The sequence below is a fragment of the Rhopalosiphum padi genome, chromosome 3, assembly GCF_020882245.1.
Source record: "Rhopalosiphum padi isolate XX-2018 chromosome 3, ASM2088224v1, whole genome shotgun sequence".
Lineage (NCBI taxonomy): Eukaryota > Metazoa > Arthropoda > Insecta > Hemiptera > Aphididae > Rhopalosiphum > Rhopalosiphum padi.
The window spans coordinates 64,587,315-64,611,695 of record NC_083599.1 but is presented as its reverse complement, the minus strand read 5'-3'; the positions used below and the strand labels follow the sequence as shown (position 1 = coordinate 64,611,695).

The window sequence follows — 24,381 nt, the reverse complement described above, 5'->3', positions numbered from 1 at the left end:
ATTAAAAGAAATATTGGACAACTTTTGAATAGTTTGGAAGATTATATTTTGCAGATCATATCCAGTACAAGTAGAAGCGACAAAAAAATAGCCTATAGGTTGTTTCCAAGAACTATGTAGACCACTGATCATAATGACCATAACTGATTTAGTAACATCGCAAGTTTTAATGAATCCTGTATTGTGAAAACCTATTATTTCATCTTTTTTGAAATCAAAGAAAAGAAAAGATTTAAGTGACATTTCATCTACACACAAGACACATTCTTTAGCCTTTGCTGTCATGGAGTTTGCTTTTACTGCTAGAACTTTGAACAAAAATTCATTCAAACCAGGATTAATTTCCCAATTCTCTGTAGTTTTTTGCAAAGTTCTAACAGATGGCAAACTCCAGGATTTCCGAAGAAATCTATAAACTTTAGGACCCATAAAATGTATCATGAGTGCAAACTGTTTTGTCTCATAAGAAAACCTATGCCCACGGGGATCTTGCAATGTTAGTTTGGACTGTACTTTAACAAAATTAGCAAAACCTTTATTTAGAAACTTGTCGCACATTAAATGAAAATACTCTAATGTTGAAGACTTTTTTTCTTGGTCAGAACAATGCTTTTTAAGTGCACGATATTTTTTATGAAGATCATTATATTTATTCTTTTGGATAATTAGCAGTTTGTTAAGTTTTACCTTTCGTGGTGTGTTCCTGGACAAATCTTTATGTGTTTGTGTTGTACACGTTGAAGTGTTCCCTGATGAATAAGTTAATGATCTCGATGTAGAGCTTTTAGGAGTTGAACAAAATATGTCAGATATATTTGACCAATTGATTGACGATAGAGATTCACTATTAATGTCAGCAGAATAGGCCATTGTTCCTGAAGTACTAGGAATGGACTCCTCAGGGATTGTTTCTAAACAATCAGTTTGTTTCAACTCCACATCAGACCAGCTAAATACAGAAGGCACAGCGTTATTATTCAACCGACCATTACTGTTGAAATCTGTTTTGACAAAGTGCTCTGAGCATAGTCTATAAGTAGGTTTACAAATGTTTGGACTCTTTTCTGTTAGATCAGGACGACGGCAAAGTTCAACCCACTTATAAAATCTAAAACATTATACAATTATATATAACAAAATTGTTAGATTAATAAATTATTAATATTTAATTAATTATAATATTTACCTTTCGCTATCCTTTGGAAATCTATGAAAAGTAACATTTGATAAGGATCCATACTTATTCGAACACACTAGACACTTTACAACCATTTTGAAGTGAAAATCAAACACAAAATTTGTAAAACAAAACTTAGTCGGTTTGTAAAACAATAAAAAAATTGCGTACCGGTGTGGCGATGTTACAATTTACGGTGACGCCGTGACGGGAACCAACCCAACCCCGCGCAGATACCCCGCCTACGTCTTGGAACCATTTTCATAATATCGGTAACATTGTGTCTAACATCATGTTGGTTTACGGAACCAATTCCTTGTTCAGACTTCAGATCATAGGGAACCAATTCAGCGATCAGCTGATCGAGTTTCGTTTCTATATTGTTCTAGGGTGTGAGTAAGCTTACTCATTTTTAAAAAAATTATGTTAAAATTATTACAATAAAAATAAAATTACACACGTAACGACGGAAAATAACAACGAACCGAACGTCAAACTACTACTACTAGCAATAATAGCATTATGACATTCACGTCGTCTGTTAGTGCGTCGCGCGGTCGTGTATCGTGTTGAGCCGACGAGTCCCAATGTACATTGTAATGTACATAAATAGTACCTTCTATAAACTCCGTGATATTGTACGTATAATAACGAAACCGGCGGCAAAACATCAACGAATATGTCAAGAATTGATAAAAAAATGCACAACATTTTATATTATCACATACATTCAGGAGGGAAAAAAACCATATCGAAAAATAATCAGGTTATGATTATCATATTTTTTCCCTTTCGCAGTTGAATTTAATAAAGTGGGTAACACTTATGTAAGATATTATATGTTATTCTGATTCTACACATTATAACGAATCCATAGACATCACAATTACGAACGTAGCGCTTATCATTATTTAATTATCAATTATAAAAATGTATGTACATTATAATGTACATGGGGACTGAAGGGTTAATAAATTACAAATTCAGTAAGTACACACTTTATGCATAAAACAAAATTTAGCAATGTTAAAATAAAATACTATTTTTTTTTAATTTGAAAATTATTTCATGCTAGAAGTTTCAATCTTCTAACCAATGAACATTTTTCAATAACGATCAAAACAAAAGGATATATAAAATAGGTATAAACATAAATATTATTAATATAGAAATATAGTTTTTAAGTACCTATAGACTATAGATGTATAGTTAAAAATATATTTTAAAATGTCTATTTACCTATTAATGCTTATAAATGTAGAAACTGGGTCACTTTTTAATCTTGCTTATATTGAAAATACTAATATACACGATAAAAATACAAATTATACATTTATACATCTGATCGCAAAAGCAGATGCAGACGCAGACACAGGTCACAAACGAATGACGATGACAATATTGTAAACTTACAAGTTGTAATAATGCAGCATGTCCTGGAATTTCTTTAAACACATCATATATGTTTATACAAATCCAAAAACCACGATTATTGGGAATATTTTAAAATTATGGAATTCAATTTAATAACGAGTAGGTACTCTAAATTATTTGAAATTATAATCCGTACGTGTAAACATTTAACCCTTTTTTGCGAATATCGTTTAATTGGAACTGTATAAGCAGGTATTATATACGTTAATACTTGCAAATTCACTATATGCCATTTAGATCCTATAATATAATATTACGAAGTACACATCGTAGAGTATGCAGGCTATCCTCCCTTGAACTAGCTATCGCACGTGTAATGTGACAAAAGTTATTCGAAATGTTTATACGTTTTTAATTGTATTTAAACCATATTTTAATCATTTAATATTTCATAATTCATATTACCTACTTAGTACAAAATTCTAACTTTTGAATTAGGCGGGAAAGTTGCGCCATGGTTATGGTTACTATAACTGTTTAATATTTGTACACCAACCATTTTATATGGTTATATTTGAATTACTAGTTTATATAGTAGCAATAACTATAAAACAAGTTGGTTTGACTATAATTGTTCAACTAATTCATTTTAGTATTTTTAACTAAACATATTGTTTGACACAACTAAAATATTTATTACACCAACTAGAAATTATCCAACCATTTACTATAACCAAATTTTTTTTTTCCGTGTGGACAATGCCAATAATATGGTAAATGTAATTGGGGTGGTACCGGTGGTGGTCTTGTAACATTTTCGAGTGTTGACCAGACAATGAAAAATGTCAGTCGACGCCACTGATTCCAAAAACAAAACGATGAGTTTTTAAAAACATTACAATTTTGAAAAGTTAAAGGTTATTTAAAGTTTTTAAAATGTCCGCTATTTCTAAACGATATAATGAACTTTATACTGGGAATAATGTAAAAAATTCAAAAAACTCATCGTCTTACCCTCCAAAATGTTATCATCTTTTAATTTTTTAATGGATTTATTTACTCTAGAACCATAATTGAGCGAGTTCTACTCACACTGGGTAAATTTGTTTTGTCTATGTCGTACGTGTGTAAGACGGAGAAAACATATATGCAGGTACCACACGTTCTTTTAAGGAAAATATTTAATAATATAAAAAAAAAATATGTATATAAAATAAATACTAACCTTGTTGTGCTATTTGAACACATACCACTATAGAGTCCAAAAATGAATCACGTATGATCCAAATTTTCACCTTGAGAAACTCCAAAAATAGTATTGACACTATCATTAAATATGTATAATGTATATAAACTATAAATTATATAGTATAATATAAACAAATCATTTTGTAAATACAATAAAAAATCGTATTTATTTTTATTTAGATATAATATATTATACACAGATAAATTTATCAATAATAAATGTATACATAGGTAGTAAGTTGTTAATTGATAATTAGATTTGATGAAAAAATATAAGTAACATTACATATTATACAAATACTCGTGTATAAAATTGATTATATAAAGTTAATTTTGTGCTATTTCAAACAATTTACAATAAAATAGGTATGTGAATGTTATATTCTAAAGACTTATCACTATGTATTCTTAAATTATAGACAATACATGTTAATACCTTAGATAATCACGGCTTCATGACTACTTATAAATAAATAATTCTTAAGTTGTGTAGCTATTTCATATCGATGCTTCATTTCGATTAAATACATCAAACATTTTATAGTAAAATAAATCGAATTTTGACCAGATTTCTAATATAAATATTATAAATTCAGTCTAGTTCTGTTTTTTTTCCTTAACTTATTAGTAGCACTAAAACTAGGTAAATGGCATATTAGCTGTATGTCGAAGAAAATAAAAATTTCATGTATATTATTTAACTTAAAGCGATTATAATAATAATAAAAAAAACAATTCACACACAATACAAATATTTGTAAGGATGTGACTCTTAATCAATAGCATGCCTGCATGAGAATAGGGCATTGACCATCCATCTTACACCATAAATTGCAAATAACCATCGACGTCTTGCAATTGCTTGGACGTAAACTTCGCAGAAATTACTTGCTTTCCGGTGAATTGTGGAGTAAATTTGAACGGCACACTGATTGTTTTTTTTGCACTAACTTTACTATGGAATACATAATAAAATAATCATATCATTAAATAAATGTCAAAGATAAGAATTTAAAAAAAATCACTTGGATGTGGTTTTATTCGTTAATTTTAAAGGAGTATTGTATAAAAACTTATTTATTTTGTGTATGAAATCGGACATCGGTGGCATGTCCGATAGTGAAAAATCTTAATATTAATTACATTAAACCGATTAAAGCTAAAATTTTTGTTATACATCTCACATACATTCGTTACACGTATAAAAACCAAACCGCCCGCAAAAAAATCCAACTCAATGTATTATTTTCATTCACCTAGCTCTTGAAATCTAATAAAAAAAATAATAAACTAGATTGATACTTGTCTTAAACCAAAATCATTAGCTTAAATGTTCTTTATAATGACAAATATACATTGAAACTATAAGTAAAATAAATAAAATCACACTTTCCTAATGCCTTATCCTTATAATAAATTAGAATATATTAAAGATGCTGTATTCTTATAACATAGAAAAATATTTTTAAGTTATAGCAGACATTTAACATCTTATTTAGGGAAAAATCAATACGCTTTTCGAAATATACCTACTAAATTGGATATTGATATTTTATATTAGCGCATAGCGATAGTGTAATTTATGTATTATATTTATACATATTATGTAAATATTATACAGATCGCTAAAATGACATATTTATTGTCTTAGTAATAGATTTTACACGTCTTTTTTAGTTTTTTTTTTTTTAATTCTTACATTGGAGTTCAGAATTAGTGCGAATTTATAATTAAAACATGATATTTATAATTTTTCAATTGCTACCTAGTACACCTTGCACTTATACATATTTGAAATTAAGGAGTTTAAAAAAAAAATTGAATAAAAGTTACATTTGTATTTGGTATTCAAAAGGATTATTTTATAGTAACTAACGTGTATTTTGTTACATTATTTAATGTAACTTGCCCATCCATGTATTGATGTAGTCAGCTATATTCCATCAATACACTATAAATATACTATATAATAATAATTGTACAATAAACGATTTTCGCATGTTTATATGATACAAATATAATTGCAACAGGGGCGTGCGCAAGATTTTGTGTCGAGGATGGTTTTAACCCTTAACTTGGTGTTGTATCTTTTTGGATACACAAAGTTTGTCAATTTTTATACGGAATTTGATTTAACATATTTTTATTTGTATTATTTGTACACACTGATAAATGTCATATGTTTCACGTGAGTACAGTATGATAACGTTTCTACGACGATTAGGAGTGATAATCGCTGTTTTCTGTTATCATTTTAAGAAAATAAATTTTAATCAAACTCGTTGACTTCAACTGCCGAGTTCATCACATTTAAATGTGTTACAAGTGTCAAATTTGCATTAACTTAGTTCAGGTGAGTATAACATTCATTTTTATGCAAAATATTTAATAATATATGCCTTAATGTTGATTTTATATCAATCCTAAAAGTATGTATCCAAAAAGATACATTGCTAGAATCATTGTTTAATATAATTATTTTATATGTACCTAAAAAGATACATTGCTGTGAATGACTATTTTACTCTGTTGTATCTTAAAAGTGACATTGCTTGATTTCTTTATAATGTAATTTAGAAAATGTCACTAAATTTATACAATAAGTATTATATTATTTATTATTTATATCAATTATTGCTACAAAAAGAAATATTTTTTTTAGAAATCTTTATAGAAATGCAACGCCGTAGAGCAGAAAAAATTTTAACTATGCTTCCCCCTGGTAAGGATAGTAGTGAAAGTTCTGATGATGATTCAGTTGAATCATATCATTCAATTGGAGAAATATTATGTGAATCACCATTACCTATTGAGGCAATAGAGAATGATGTAGATGAACTTCTCAGAGATATTGAGTTAAATCCAATTGATGAGGTTATTTTATTTACACTGTAATATAATACCAAATACTTACAATATCTAAATTTATGTTTTATATTTAGTTTTTAGAAGATTTTGAAGATTTACAATCTATTACAAGTGATAATGCTGTTGCTGATATAATAGAAGTTATCATTACTTTTTATTATTTATTTTATTTTTATTGTTAATTAGGCAAAAAGAAATTGCTATAAAAATATGTTATTTTATCTATACAATATACATGTATAACTTTGTTTTTAATTTGTTGATTATTATTTTTTTATTATTTAAAGATTGAGACTTAATTTTGTTGATTATTTATAACTGAATAATATCAGCTGTTATTTTTACATTTTATAAGATTTTTATTTTAAATTTAGCAAAAAGAAATTGCTGTAAAAATGTGTTATATTTTATATTTGTAATATTTTATCTTCATATTGATAATATTAGTTTTGATTTTTTAAATATTTCTATGTTAGTATTAATAAAAAACTAATGTGATAATTAAATAAATGTGATACTGTTCTGTGACAACATAAGTCTGTATTGTTATGTTAAAAGTTTAAGTTTTAAGTTCCTGAAATGTTAAATAATAAAAGTTACTTTTATGTTAAAATTACATAATTTTATACTTGTTTTTTTTTACGTGATTTCTGGCAATGTATCTTTTTAGCTACATGAATATTAGTATTGGGTTATGGCAATGTATCTTTTAAGATACAATTCATAACTTTGAACTTTCAAGTCCAATATTTTTTTTGATAACATTTTTGAATTCAGCGACCTTAAATTAGTTTAAAAATATCTACTTTAAAATTTTCATTCAAATATTTTTATGCTTGCCAAGTTAAGGGTTAATTTGTTAACGTTGATGTACAATTTATAACTAATTTATTAAAATAAATAGGTATAAGCTGTATAATTGTATACATAAACAACCGTAATGTTTTTATACTACTGTTAAATATTAAAAACACACTTTAAGAGTTAACCTGATAAAGTTATAACTTCATAGTTTATACTAATATGTATCGCAAATAGTTGACTCAAAGTATGTTTTTATGCGATATAAACTTTAAAAAGTTTGTTCTGGTGTTGCAGTTGATACTGGAAGAGCAACTAAGATTTCAAGAAATTTTTGTATTTGGATAAAATGTATCGTCATAATCAGAAAAGACTTGTAGAGCATAAGTCTTTCATTTTTATCTTTACAAAGAAAATACATTATTATCGTATCTATACTAGCGCCGGCGAGAGAACGCTTTTGGGCGGCGACCAAAATTCGTCCGATCTCGCGCATTCCCACCACTTAACCTTCCCAAACGCTGGCCGCCGTCAACGCCTAGGTGGTAGAGTGGGAGAAATGTGGGTACGAAACCGCGGAGCTCCGTCATTTGGATGCGCCAACGAAAAGCGTTCTCTCGCCGGCGCGAGTATAGACTAGACCGATCCTTCGAACCTGTCCAGACCTGTCATGCCTTCATCTCACTCAAAATCACGTAAAAAAATAATATAAAAGCTACAAATAGTTTAATCAAATATAGATGAGCAAAATGATATTTCACTGTGATAGTGTAATATATTATATTATAATTTATGTTTATTTTTTTTTTTTTAGATAATAAGATTAAAAATTAAGAAAAGTTAACTTGGGGGTATTGATGGTTTAAACCCCCAAAACCATCCCATGAACTGCAATTGCGTATATACAGATTACTTAAAGTAATATTAGGTGAGCATTAAAAAAAATCAGTTTGATAAGTTAGGTAAGTTCGTAAAAAAATTATATTAAAGGAATATACTTACCCAACTTTGATCTCCAAAGTTTTAGGCAATGATGAACCAGCGATGAAGAATTTTCCATCTTTTAATGACAGGGGTAATGGATTTCTGAACTTTATAGTAGCCCGTACTTCACGTGATATGGCAGGTTTATCGAGCATCTATCGGGAATGTATTTAGATAAAATTTAGATTTTCGATTAGTTTTATATAACAGCAATTTATTAAACTTAATATTGTATTAAATTAGTTGTTAAGTAACAACACTTACTTCAAACACAATATCTGGTTTTCTGACCCGGAAGTCGTCCTGCCCAAAATACTCATAGTCCGTGTCTACCACGCTTGCCAAACATGAAATGTTGAAAACATTTTGGCTTTTTACGTCATTACCGTAATCAAAATATGTCAATGCAGTTTGGACAAACTCAACGTTCGATCCTATCAAACATTAAAGCTTTATAACTAAGATTTACGTTTATGTTCAACATTGTATTTTAAAACATGTAGCAAAATTCGAGTACAATTATTGGAGAGTGGGTTAACAACTTAATATAAACTTAACAATAAAAAATGTACTCGGTTTGTTTTGTATGATTTTATAATTATTTAAATTTTGCTAATATTTATAAATATTCTAATCTAAAACATTTGCAAATTATTTAATATTCAAATATTTTTAATTTAAATATATACTTGAGGTTTATACGTTTTTTAATAATCATATTTTGAAAAAATTGTATGTTTATTGTTTATTTGTTTTATTGACATTATTCATGGAACAATGTAAGTCAACAAATTTATTTCAAAAATAGTCCAAAATAGAATTTTGAATTTTAATTTAAAATAATTATATAAATTTATTAACAATTATAAATCATCACTATACAAACTAAAAAAAAATATTTTGTCGAATACATCAATGTGGGCATGTAATTTTTTTAATGCGCTTATGAATTATTTGATAGGATAAATTCTCAGTAAGCAAGTCTTCCTCCTACCACTATTATTACCTATGTTGTAACCATATGAAATAATGTTCATATTTTGACTATTACCATAGGTATGCATATTCTAATTTTGCTATGTCAAACATCGAATCTACTAGTGATGCAATTTACAAGTCACAATAATACATTCGCTTCGCTAAGCTTGCATCTGCAGTAGTAATAATTACTACTAGGAAATTATTTTCTATATTTTTTGTATACGAAGAGTTTTACCTGGATCGTGCAGCACTACTTTTTCTTGTTCGACTTTGGTGACGAGAGATCCATTTTTACCGGTGTAGTCAACCGTGTCGACTCGCAATATCACTTTTACTGTGTAATCTTTATGACCTTTGTTCGTGATCCTCACCGCAACCCTATGTTGATTAAAATAAATCATCTTGAAACTTCATTATAATTATATGATATACATATAACTATTAAGTCAGGCACGTTCCTAAGTGTGAAATGGCGAAAAGGGCCTCGCTCCTGCCTCATTACAATTTTTAATGTATAAAAATGAATCTCTTTGTTAACAAAATAATATGTAATGATAAATAAACAGAATTTTAATTTAATAATTAATCTAATAGTGGAAAAATGATAAATTTGTCTTATTTAAAATATAAAAAGGAAAACTTATGTCACACAAATAAAAACTTAACCATCAACATGCCTCATAGAAATAGACCTATGGAATGTAGATTATAGAATACCATATGTATATTAATAATAATATATGGTAGGTGGTGGTGATGGTGTGTATTGAACTTTGTCAGGTGTAAGCGTATATTTAGAGACTAAATCATAATTGAATATCTAAAAGGGTCAAAATTATCATTAAAAAAAACTTTTCCGAACCCGAAGAAAAAAATAATTGGAAAAAAATTTTAAGAGTAGTTATGTGAAAACATTTAAAAGTTTAATGAAGGGAGAAAATATTAATCTTAGGAGTACGGAAAAAAAAGGATGGAGAACCGCTGTCCTACAGGATCTACGCATGATATTCTACAGCAAAAAAAAAAATACTATGATTTTCACAAGTAATTAGAACTAGTTTCAACTAACAATATGTCTCCAGAGATGTATGATAAATTAATAAAGTTAGTAACAGAAAACTTTCCAACACTATTCATATATATAGGACAGGGGTCGGCAATTAATTTATATGGCGGGCCAGATATTTAAAAAAAAAATTTCGAGGGCCAAAAAAATCTTAAACATAATTTTATCATTAATGTATTTATTTTTGTATTAAAATCACATTTTTAGACACAGTATTTAATATTTAATTATTTATTAAGTAATAATACATTCATACTAATAATAACAAAATTTAATGAGAAAAATGACATTTTTTTTCTTGGGCTAATTTTTTAAAATCTGGTACTCTTGGAGAACAACTGATGCGTAAAGTGTTTTCAAGGTGGTGATCTGTTAATCTTGAACGGTATCGGTTTTTTAAAAACGTCATTTTTGAAAACGAAGTTTCACATACATAAGTGGAGCCAAACATAGTAGCTAATTTTATGGCAAGGGTTTTACAGTTCATGTATTTATCCAAGACATGTTTTATCCAAAAATCTTCAGTAGACGAAGTCTTATTCATTTGCAATGAGATATCTTCTTGCAAATCAATAATTTCCATTTGAAGTGAAGATTTTGGAAGTCTGAATAATTTTGTAGCAACGTCAATCCATTCTCCAGTCGGAGAAACTTCAAACGGATTTTTTAAAAATTGAGACAGTTTTCCAATATCTGCAAAGTCTTTGAATCTCTTACCAAATTCTTCACCAAGGTCCGACAAAAAACTTAAAAACATACTGCAGTCTATGTCGGAATTCTTTTTATATTCAAGGATTGTTGGAAAATGAATAAAATCTTGATTTTTTATATCTTCTTCAAAGATTTCAAGTTTTCGTCGGAAAGCAGATACACTTGATATCAGATCACAAATTAACTTGTTATGCCCTTGTAACTCAATATTAAGTACATTTAAATATGTAAGAATGTCTTTTAAAAATGCCACAGATAGCATATTGCTCTCGTTTGTTAAGAATTTATGATACTGCTTTGATTCTTGTGAATCCAAGTTTACCAAAAACGTGATTACTTCTTCTTTTATACTCCAAAAACGTTCGATCACTTTGCCTTTACTTAACCAACGGATATTGTTATGTTGAAGTAAATCCGAATATACTGAATCACATTCAAATAAAAAATCTTTAAACTGCCTGTGCTGAAGAGCAGATCGGGACCTCAAAAAATTAATCAACTTGATCATTATGTCCATTACTTCCTTCAGCGTTGTACTAAGTTTGCCACACAGGGATGTTTGATGAATTATACATTGATATGAAAGTATTTCAGCATTCTTATCCTTGATTCACTTAACAAATCCTTTTTCTTTACCAATCATTGCTGGGGCGCCATCGGTTGAAATAGACACAATTTTATCATAACTAATATTTGATTTAGTCATGAAGTCGTCAAAAGTTTTAAACAAATCTTCTCCACGAGTCTTGCATTTCAATGGCAATAATGCTAACAACTCGTCTCTAAACACTTTACTTTCAGCGTCTAAAAAGCGCACGAAAATTGACATCTGCTCAGAATCAACAATATCACATGACTCATCAATTGCAATAGCGTAGCAAGGAGCCATCTGTAAAATGTGAATTAAATTATTTTTGTTGTCATCGGCCAATAGTTCTGTTCTTCTTGTATTGCTTCTTGCTGATAGAGGAATATTTTGAATAGCATTAATTATGTCCTTTTTATCTTCAAAAAGTGCAGTGGCTACTTCCAACATACACTCTTTTACAATTTCTGAGTCTGTAAATGGCTTTTGGTGCTTATTTAACGTCCAGCAAACACGCAATGCTGCTTCTATTGACTTTTCTTGCCCACTCATACTTTTTACTAACATAGTCGTACTATTTTTATAAGACAAGAGATACGCTTGGAGCTTATCTTTACGCGCTGCACTGTCAAGAGGAAATTTTTTTTCAAAATCTTTATGTATTGTATCATAATGACGCTTTAAATTAGCACATTTAACGACAGCAACTGTACTGTTGCATATGAGACAAACTGGAACGGCTCCAGCTCTTACTGGAAGTGTAAAAAAATATTGTTCGGTCCACTCAGCCAGGAACTTTCTGTTTTCATTGTCAACTTTACGTTTTTTGGAAAACATACTAATCGAGTATAATAGCACACGAATAATATTTATAAATTAATAAGTTTTAACACTACGGACGCGACGGACTACGAACGACAAACGCAACGCAACGATTAAATTGAACTAAATAATATTATTAAGTGTTTCAAGAAGTAGGTTCAATGTATGGTGTTCTGTTATCGTGACTATTATTATAAACAGCTTTATACGATGAACGCTATCGTAATTTCCTAATAAATCATAAAAATAGATCGCCTCTGAAATCACACACACACACACACACACGCGCGCGCGAATGCAAGCGACTCGGCCCGCAGCCGCGACTGCGGCACGTTCAACAACAACACAGATAATGATTAACCGTTATTATTGTCTCAGCGCCTCATGAAATCGATTTCAATTTTAGTTTAATTTATATATAAGATATATAGGAAAATTAAGAAAATTTTTGGCGGTCCATATTTTTTCCTTCCGCGGGCCGGACATGGCCCGCGGGCCGCCTATTGCCGACCCCTGATATAGGATGTAATATATAAATTAGTATGGTAATTTTTATAGTTAATACTTAATATTATATACGATTTCTAAATTAAACATTTAGAAAAAGAATTATTTAAATAATTTTACTTTTTTATTTAAGTAGTGTTTACGTTTAAAATCTATAAAAATAAAAACTAAAAACGTTGAATAGTTGGTATAATTATACAGACTAATGCTAAAGTAAAATAATTCAATTCAAACCTGAAATTTTCTCCCACAATAATATCATCAACTAACTCGAAATCAAATTTAATTTCATTAAAATCTTCATTCAAATAATATCGGCTAAATATGCTATTATTTTGCTTTAATGCCTTATGCATAGTGATCCTCTCTTCAGTTGACTCTGAAAAAACATTTAAAAGGACACAGAATTAACTTCATAGAATAATTATATTTATACTCAAATCCATCAATGCATTCATTTTTTCAATGAAAGGTATACCAATATGCTTGTCTTAAATGATTATTTTTTTAAGCATGTTTAGTGTTAACACATTAATTTTTTTCAATTTTATCCATTTTGAAATGAAATATGATTAATTAAAATTATTAAAAAAAACAATTATCATTAAGAAGATGTCAGCGTTGTATTTAATCTCTCTCTAATCCACGCACAACATGGCAAATTTTACGTTCACAATAATGACTATAACCATATTAATTTCTCAAATTAGAGTGAAATAACCTCTTATAAAATTTAAAGTTAATAACGTAATCTAGAGCATTTCATAAGTGTTTTATTATGTTTTAATTTTAAAACGAGTTATGAGTTTTTAAGATGTATAAATAAATTACAATTTTAAAATACTCATAACTCGTTTTAAAATTAAAATATAATAAAACGCTTATGAGATGCCCTAGGCCTAGATTACGTTATTAACTTTAAATTTTATAAGAGGTTATTTCACTCTAATTTGAGAAATTAATATTTACGGAGTTGTGTTAAACTTTGACATAGTCCAGAGAAATATACAATTTTATTACCAGATAACGCTGCCATATATGACATTTTTAAATTGTTTGGAAATAATTAAGGATAAGATAATTGCCGTTTTTCGATTTCTCGAAAATGTTTTTCAAAAAAAGTAAAACGGCTAAAAATTATTTTCAAAATAATAAATAGCGTGCAAAATATGGAATATCTATTACTCCCGTTCCAAAGTTTCTCATCAGTCCCTATTTTTGTGTGCAGTATATAATAATTTTATTCTTATTTAGCTATTTGGTTAATAGTTATTTGAATATTTATATATTTTTGAATGGTTTAAGGAATATCAGACTAGAATAGGTCATATAGCTCATGTGATAAATGTGAAAGTCGACTTCATAAAAAAAAATTATAATTTTTATCCATCTTATTTATAATAATAAATAGATTAAAAATAAAATATTATATTATAATATATTTTTTGATTATAAAATAATATAGGTAAATATGGTTTAAATAACTCACAATAATTTTTGTTTTATAATAATTATTAAAAGTTTACATTTCTACATGATAATTATAATTTAATATTTATGTAATTTTACTAATTAATGATCCAATTTATGAAGAGATTAATTTCACTTCGTGAATTCAGAATATTCACAAGTCTATCTGTCATATAATTTTTTGCTTTTTTGAAGGTTAGTTATTTTATTGGATTAAGTTTGACTGTTTTATCGTTCATTATTTTATTTTCTTAATTATGTCTATGACTCTAATCAGTCTAATCTATTGTTTAATACTTAGTATCAAATAATTAATAAATAAAATATCGATTAATTAAATGTTAAACCCTTAAAAAATATATTAAAACCTACTTTCAGGATATTTGTAGTTGTTTGTAATGTTTTCCTGTTCCCATTTTCCAGCCGCTTTCGTACAGATTAATTTGCCGATTCTAATGTTTATACACAAATACACATAAATAAGAAAACGATTATACTTAATATGACGTACTTCGGTCTACGACCAATGCCGGATCTATGACACCGCAAAAGGCTAGTAGAAAATGCAATTAGTAATTGGAGACCTCTATTGAAAACAATGCACCTATGGTTTTTTATACTCTTAATTTACTCTTTTATATTTCTTCGATATATAGCTACATAGAACAATATTGGTTAAATGATAACTAATAGTACCAAATATAAACGCCTGCATAACTTTCTAATAGAAAATGGTATATTTTGTATTCTCATTAAAAAAAAAAAAAAGGTTCAAGTGACATAAAAATAATTATGCATAAATAAAAAAAAAATCTAAGAACTATATCAAAGGTCTTTAAAAAACGCAGCCTTGAGCCATACCTAATATATCTCTCGCATTGCCATCAAATCCGACACTGATTTTGACATACGGCACGATTACGCAATTGTTGTATTCGAACAGTAAAGAAATGACTTACGCTTCCGTATCCTTTCTCAACAGCTTCATCGGCTGAGATATACCATAGTATCTCCAGTACACCTTGTCGGCGTTCACTTCGGAGTACACGAAAGCCGTGTCGTACGGTGCTCTTATGTCACCATTTTTTACAGCTGTAACGCTGGCTGGACCACATTTGAACTGGCCTTCGCTCAGCTCCTGCGGTGTGGCATCGATCACTTGCCAGCTCCGATCCAAGACGTTCAGATCGGGTCTAGCCATCCAAACCTCGTTCCACACATGGTAGTTCCTGCAATTGATAATAGTACAATATATGGTATACGTAAAACGTGAGTAATACCTATTTGATTTTTGTAATATTATCTACACAATTAGTACTTACCAAATTGAGTCGGCTTGTAGTTCTTCTATTATTTTTCCTTCGTCATCGACTAAGTAATCAATCGTCAAACTATTTTGTGTATCGTGAGCTGCGCAATATGCAGTCACTGGACGGCAAGGTATTCCGATAGCTCTGCACACTATAAATATATTTGCGAATTATATTATGTGAAATTCGTAAGTTATAGGTACACAGATAATAATTAAATTTCAAATTTGTCTGTATAGGCAATATTAAATACATATCCTCTCAATAAAATTCATTTGTTGAAAACCATTTAAGCAAATACAATAGTGTACTTAACAATCTAAACAATAGTAAACATTTAATAAAACTAAATTTTTCGTTAAAAATATTAATTAAATCGAACTAAATAGTCTATATTTATAGGGTATAAAATATTTACGAGTACTATTTCATCTTGAAATAGTATTCTTATTATCAGCATGTCTTATATTTTTAACTCTACCAATAACATTCGCGTCTGCAGAACGCAGTTTTTCAAAGCTTAAATTAATAAAAAATTATCTACGAAATGTTTCTAGTCAAGATCGACTGAAAAATATAAGTGTTTTGAATATTGAAAGTAAACGGATCGCCGAACTCAATATTGATAAAATAATAACAGACTTTTCAAACGTAAAAGCCAAGAAAAAATTTTTTTGAAATAATTTTAATTTAATATAATCTAATAACTACTTTATTTATAATGTTTTAATTTTAAACTACTAACTCATGTTTTATAAAACTACTTGTGATTTATTAATTATTATATTTTGCTAAAATGACTAATTAAAAATTAAATAGGAATGCTTTTTATATTTATAATTATTTTATTCTGTTTAATTATTAATTATTAATACTATATTATGAAGTCTAAAAAATATCATGCATGTGCTTAATCTAGACATAACATTATTAAAATTGGTTCTGGTTTGAAAAAAGTTTCAAATTAATAATCAAATAATATAATGTATAAATATATTATTATAATAATAATATAAAACTTCTTGTCTAATTAGTATAATGTACGTATAATAACAGAAATTATTCCATACAAGCTAAAATACTAAAAAAGTTCTGATTAATTGCCGTAGTAATACAAAAAACAAGTAAAAAACAATAATATTAATTAGGGGCCTCCAAATAAATTTTGCACACGGGCCTCAGAGTTAATAGTTTCGGCACTGATTTCAAGTTGCTGTGTATTGTTTGGTTCAGACAATACTATATATTCGACGGTACAATAAGATAATTTGAAGTAGGCGATACACTTATATTACCTTAAAGTTCTTTTAAATAAGTAATAACTTTTAACAACCTGTAGTTAGTACTCCAGCGTACACCCAACACTGCCCGTATTTGACAGGTTTTTTTGTTTTAATGAATTGATTTAAAATATCTTCGCTTCCTAGCCAATTTATGGGTGGGGTGCCGCCAGAAAAATCTTCAGTCCAATTGCCTTGAACAACTCCTAACTCATCAGGAGCATTTACCTATGTACAAAAAATTACGAACATATAAACAATGGTTGTGAATTACTAAAGTATATGATAAGATTCTCTTGTTTTACTTTACACGGTTTGGAAAAGTTTCGACGAATAGTTTCTACTCACCGCGGCTGATAGGTTTCTTGATACTTTTATTGGGTCACTGCAGTGTATGAGTGCTAATCTTCTGATTTTTAATAATAACAAAAAACTGCTTTCCAACATGTTCTTTTGAAATTGACCATATTTCCACATCACTTCTTTTTGCCTGCTGTGACTTCCACGCCACATGAGTCCTTCCTCGCTCAACACGTACTCGTCACGTAGTGCATCGTCCTTAATGTAAACCTCATCCGCTTCAGAAAAACATATTTTCGATTATACATATTTGAATTAAAAACACCAACACATATTTACATAAATTACATACGCGTTAAAAGATTGACCATTTTATTAATAAAATTTACTTCAATTCATTTAGTTAAGTTAACATAAAAACCGTGAATTTATAATTTATAAGCTATGGTTACAAATATAAATATATGTACACATAAATCATGATCTTAACTAGTTAATATCATATTTCCATATATACCAGGGGTTACCAACACGAATACATTCGTGAGTCACATGAATAAATACAAAAATACCAAGAGCAAAAATGTTTATAGATATATTTTGTTTAATTTGATATTTTTTTTACAAATTAAACCTAAAAATGTAAATTTATAGTAATAATAATAATAATATGATAAATAAATTTTTTATTCTATAACTAAGTCGCAAGCCGCATCTGACAATGACAAGAGCCACATGTGGCTCGCGAACCACAAGTTGGTCATCCCTGATATATACATTGGTTTAAAGTATGCAATACATAAATAATTCTTAAGGACTTACTAGGACACCATGGATTGAATAGTATGTAAATCGGATTTCCCTGAGCTGAAAACATGGCCGCTTCTTGTCCTGATCGGGTGTCTACGTCAAATATCCATTGTCCCACAATACAGTTATTCGGAGGAGTAATCTATAAACCGTTGTTAATATTTAAACGATAAATTAGCTATAACCTAATCAACGTTGTCTAATTATTTCATATAAAAATATAATATGTATGCATTGATTAAATATATTGTCTTAAAAATGTTTACCCTAACGCTGAGTATATTTGTGTCCACGTCGTCAGTAGACATCACATACGCTGACCAATGGCCATTGCCGTTACTTGGATTTCCCTTTAAGGGCACAGCAGCCATAGTATTATTTCCAAAGTTTGCATCTCCCGCTTCTGAAATATATTTATAACCAAACTGTAGATAAATATTCCATTATTTACGTCATGTACGTAACACTATTTTTAATTCCAATAAGTGTCCACCAAAATAATTTTGTGTTTTACGTAATACCTACTATTAAGTATTATTAAGTTAGTTACCTACCAGATCAACGTAAGTTTTAATATATAAAAAGCCAACAGATAATTTAAAATATTACCATTAAACACGGGCAATACAGATTGGTCATTTAGTAGGTATACACAAAAATAAATTTAAAAAATACAGATATAGTCGGTATAGATGAAGATGATTATGCTTGAAATATCAACTATTAAGTATACACAATAAGTATATTAAAAACTTATATCCAAGTCGCCAACTATAGTATAGGCTTGACACAGCCGTCAGCGGTATTGTGAACACTATTATTGTACTTTTGACTTTTGTAATAAATAAAAGAAATTACGCACTTCAAAGATTATTTTTAATTTTACAAAAATTAAACAAGTTTTAGTCTTTGGGAGTTGAGACAACTGCGCTCTATCAGAGACGAAAGCAAGAAGTGAGGTCCGTCTTTTAATTATGTCTGTAGCACAGAATAACTAGAAGGATCACATTTCTATACTCTATTCCAAATTAGAAACACCCACGGCGGCATCGGTGGCACCGTTATTATTTCTTATTTAAAATAGAGTCAGTGTCGGCCTGGTCATGGCCGCTGGGCCGCAAACGCGTCCGGGGCCCTCGGCCGTATTGTGTCGGGGGTCCCCGACGGTACTGAGAAATATGAATATTATTATATAATATTGTACAATTTTATCATTTATAATATTATTATGTATTAATGTGATAACTTTTGTAACACTGTGTGAGTGATTATTGTTACCGTAAATTGTAGATAGTTTTCGACCTGCTGACGGAAAAACCAATGTACCGTGTACCTATATTTAGAACAGTTTTATTTCATTTTTCTGATTATGATGGTATATCAATGTCACGCAACGTAATTATTTATGTCATTCGATAATCAATTATCACAATGAGATGTGTAGTGTTATAAAAATTATTTTATAACATATTAGTATATTACTGCTCTACATTTTCCGTTTCTTTACATGGTTGAATGTGGTTCTTTTACATATCTAAATATTTATTATTTTATTTTATTTAATAAACTTCAGTCATCAAATATGAAACGTGTTTACATGTCAGGTTATAAAAAAAGGATTAAGAAAAATAAACAATTGCTATTAGAAGTCGGATCTTCTTTAAATCAAACAAAAATTATTTTTTCCCCATTACCCAAGCAACAATTATGGACTGAAGGTAAGTGTATTGGAAAAAAATATTTTTTATTATTTTTTTGTATACTTATTTTAATTTTTTTTTTATGCAGAATGCAATGTTATTGAATGTCCAGAAGACATTCAAAACAGTGAATCTGCTAGTTATGTTGAAGACACAAATGGTAAAATGATTATTAAAATATTTATTTATTTATTTTTCATTAAGTAATTAGTTTATTATTACTTTTTTTTATGCAGAAAGCAATGTTATGGAAAGTCTTGAAGACATTCAAAACAGTGAATCTGCTAGTTATGTTGAAGACACAAATGGTAAAATGATTATTAAAATATGTATTTATTTATTTTCATTAAATAATTAGTTTATTTTATAAATTTAAGACTGGATAATTATAACTACAACATACACTATACACATAAGTGAAAATTATTATAGATTCGTTTCACACTGAAATACGTCATACAGCATACAATAAACAAATTAAAATACCTTATGTTTATGTGTATCTATTGTTTAAATTTGAAATGTTTACTAAAAAAATAAATAAAAGATATCATTATTTTCTTTAAATAAATACAGCTAAATAATTTAGCATTAATAAATAACAGTATACAAACCGAGACCTTTATCATTATTTATAGTATTTTTTTTTGTTTTTAAGGTAATGAAACTTCTGAGATGAACACAAGTACTCAATATTCTCAATTTTCTAAAGTCATTAAGGACCATACAGTAAATATATATAAAATAATACAATTAAATTATTTATTTAGTTATATACGTATTCCTTTGTTTTAGGTTAGTACAATTTCAAACTTTATTCGTCCTTCAATGAATGATTCTGTTGCAGTAAAAAATGCTTTTTTTGACAAGCATCCTATACAACCTTATGTGCAATCAGGAACAGGTAAGGTTGACTTTAAAAGAATATACTATAAACAGCTGCCAAATGGTGAAATTATTCAAAGAAAATGGGTGTCTTATTGTGTGGATACAAATTCTTTACACTGTTCCAATTGCATGGCATATGGAGTGCATAAAAAGTATGGGGAAATCGAAACTAAATTTATATCTGGTTATGGAGTGGATATAAAAAGGAATAAATGTTTATATCGTGATATAATGATCCATGAAAATTCAATTTTCCATAATGATTCTACAAATACAGCTGTTCGTTTTAAATTAAACAAAGATATTCAGTCAATATTAAATCGAGGTGTTATGGCTAAAAGAGCCCAACAAGTAGAAATCCGAAGACAAATATTAAAGCGTTTGATTGATATACTTTTGTTTATTGGGCAACAGGGTATACCGTATCGTGGAAAGCATGAAGCTGCTCATTCATTAACTGATAATAGTTTAAACCATGGAAACTTTTTAGAACTTGTTAAACTTGTGGCAAAGTATGATACTATTCTAGGACAACACGTAGATAAATCAGTTATACTAAGTGACAAAAACAAAAACAAAAAAGGCCGAGAAAGTATCGTAACTTTTTTATCAAAACACTTTGTTAATGGAAAATTGATTATATCTATAGGAGCAGCTATTCAAGGAAAAATTGTTAAAGAAATTGTTGAATGTAAGAAATTTAGCATTATGATTGATAGAACTCAAGACGTGAGCACTATGGACCAGCTTGCATTTTGTGTTCGTTATATTTTCAATGGAATCGTACAAGAACGGTTACTAAGTTTAGTAATTTGTAAAGATTCTAGTGGTATAGCGCTTTTTAAATTGTTGGAAGATAATTTGAAACTCCGTGGACTATCATTTGAAGATATTGTGGCATGTTCTTTTGATGGAGCAGCGAATATGAAGGGAACATATCATGGTTTACAGACATATTTAAAAAAAAGTCCATCCAGATATTATATATACTCACAGTATGGGCCATGTTCTAAATTTGGTAATGAGTGAGTCTACAAATAATTTACAGTTGGCAGAAAATCTATTTGGGTTAATTGAACAATCAGCAGTGTTCTTAACCGATTCTCATAAGCGAATGACAACATGGATGAATGTTACAGGAGAGAAACATTCTGCACATGGAAAACTCTATCGCTTACAAAAAATTGGTGCTACTAGGTGGCGTTATCTTCTATCATGGATCTACAGATAATAGAAGATAGCAATAAAGTTGAAAATAGTAAGTTTGTCACTTTACTAGAGTTTTTAGTTGCAGTATGCAAAGGAAACTTTAATGTTCAGACTAAATACATGGCCAAATCTTTAATCAATAATTGGTCAAAATCTGAAATAATATTAATTACTAATTTATTGCTTGATATATATGCAATAACAAGTTCCAAAAAATAATGCACTTTGCTACAAATTCACAGCCTTAGATATGACTACAACCCGATATTGATTTTAATTTAAAAACAGTAATAATTTACTGTAATTTTATATCATTACAACGAAATTTATAATTTAAATTCTTTTGAGAATTGTACTTTTAACTTTCTTAGTATCTTAATATTCTTAGTCATTCTTAAAATATGTATGTATGCTGTATACCGTGTATGTTATTAAAACAAGTGATTAATATTGAACAATTCTGGCTAATGGAAAAAAAAACGAAAAAAATTATTTGAATTTTTAATTTCGTATTATAGTATAATGACATTATGCAATGTCTATGAATTTTCAATAATAATTTTATTATGTTTATTTTTTGATTATTTATAAATAAACGCAACTTATATTTGATAGAAATTAACTCGTGGCTTATCAATAAAATCAATTAACGTGTTGATGGACACTTCACTGGGTATATTATTTTTCTACAAAACCATCAAAAACATGTCATTTTTTCATTATTGGTATAGCAGTACCTAATGTCCCAGTACATAAAGATATGAAGTACGTATCTTAAAAACTTCATACTATCACTGCTATATTTTTAATCGAAGTCCGTTTTAATAAGTTTTTAACAAAGTAAAACATTTTATATAAATTTAAGTATACATTTAATTCCTGTTTTTATTTGTGTGTTTCAAATCTTTATTTTGTATATAGAAAAACTATTATACAACGTTTGCACTGAAAAAATGTTTATTTCCATCCTCTAATTTCTTTTATAACAAACAACGCAGTTTTTGAAATACCTATTGTTTTCTCTTAGATGAGAATAGAATATTTTTTTAAAGTGTGAGTTTCTTGTTTCATGCGCAATATATGTTCTTGGTTTTTGTTGTTTGTGAGCGAATAAGCAGTTGCATTTAATGATGGAATTATAACCAAACTTTTCATGAGTCTATCTCTAAAATCTTTGAACTTCAAATTGCGGCAATCAAAATTTTTTAGATAAATAAAATACGTAAGTATTCTTTACTGTGATGTCTAATAAACAAAACAATATTTTTTTGTACAATTTCGCACATTTTCTAGGACAGGAATATAAGCTTGTCATCTGGTCAGTACGATCAACACCACTCAATACTCATAAATTCAATGTTATTTTAGAAGTTTAAATTTTTATTGACCACACTTATTTTCTGATATATAATAACTAAATCGCTATCGATATCTGAATCATCATAATTAATAATTATTATCTATTGATTCATCTGATTACTCATCGGATAAATATTGTTCGAGATTAATTTTTCGTGTCGCAACATTTTGAACGTATTGCATATTATATAATATGAAACACACATCTTTCAAAGAAGTCGCTAAACACACTAATTGTCTGTATTAATTCTGGTATATTATCGCATATGCATGTTTGAATGTTTTCTCATTACTGTATCGTTATTATCTGCCATATACTGCTGCTTATCGGATGATTACGTTGTTCGCCAATTTTTAGAAAAATACAGCATAATTAAAAATAGAATATTATAAATCATCAAGTTCTATTATTATTATTATTATTTTTATTAAGACCGACAGTGCTCAATGTCTCCGTGCGATTTAATGGGTCAAAACGATTGTTCTTCCATCTGAGACCATAGAAAATATCACTCCTATAGTAGTACTGTCATTATTTAGTCGTTTTTACATTACTGCTATACCAGTAATATTGGTGACCTATTGTCCTGTCTATCACGTTGGTGTTAAGTTAATAAAACTTAACTTTTTAAACTCTTTATTTACCCAGTTTTCCAAGCTTGCTTAAATTATATTTAAATAAATATATAATATAATACTATTATGTCATATATAGGTATTATTAATTAATCATTACGATCCAAAAATTAAATCTAACTGGTACTTTGAGGCGTCAAAAATAGAAAAAATATTTGTAAATATTTACGCAACACAAGTTTTTAAAATACCAAAATGGTTTTTTTATTGCTAGTCTAATGCAAATAATTGTGAATGCTTGACATTTTTATATTTTAATATTTAATTTTGCATTTTATTGACATGAAATAATTT

At 28.4% G+C, this 24,381-nt stretch overlaps 2 protein-coding genes across 2 annotated transcripts in view; one reads left to right on the top strand and one right to left on the bottom strand.

Moving 5' to 3' along the window:
- Positions 1 to 3,938: 3,938 nt before the first annotated feature.
- Positions 3,939 to 24,381, bottom strand: part of LOC132924010 (annulin) — a 39,495-nt gene continuing 19,052 nt past the window's right edge. Inside the window, exons 3-14 of the mRNA XM_060988065.1 lie at positions 18,562 to 18,698; positions 18,308 to 18,437; positions 17,534 to 17,763; positions 17,239 to 17,413; positions 15,918 to 16,056; positions 15,555 to 15,824; positions 14,968 to 15,047; positions 13,360 to 13,504; positions 9,669 to 9,811; positions 8,717 to 8,886; positions 8,471 to 8,607; positions 3,939 to 4,754 (exon numbers count right to left, since the gene is read on the bottom strand). Coding sequence (XP_060844048.1) covers positions 4,619 to 4,754; positions 8,471 to 8,607; positions 8,717 to 8,886; positions 9,669 to 9,811; positions 13,360 to 13,504; positions 14,968 to 15,047; positions 15,555 to 15,824; positions 15,918 to 16,056; positions 17,239 to 17,413; positions 17,534 to 17,763; positions 18,308 to 18,437; positions 18,562 to 18,698 — 1,892 coding nt within the window. The 3' untranslated portion in view covers positions 3,939 to 4,618. The remainder of the gene's footprint in view (positions 4,755 to 8,470; positions 8,608 to 8,716; positions 8,887 to 9,668; positions 9,812 to 13,359; positions 13,505 to 14,967; positions 15,048 to 15,554; positions 15,825 to 15,917; positions 16,057 to 17,238; positions 17,414 to 17,533; positions 17,764 to 18,307; positions 18,438 to 18,561; positions 18,699 to 24,381) is intronic.
- LOC132924012 (uncharacterized) lies at positions 6,030 to 7,306 on the top strand. The gene is made up of 3 exons (XM_060988068.1): positions 6,030 to 6,152; positions 6,462 to 6,673; positions 6,742 to 7,306. The coding sequence occupies exons 2-3, from the start codon at positions 6,476 to 6,478 to the stop codon at positions 6,847 to 6,849; spliced, it is 306 nt and encodes a 101-aa protein (XP_060844051.1). The 5' UTR covers positions 6,030 to 6,152; positions 6,462 to 6,475; the 3' UTR covers positions 6,850 to 7,306.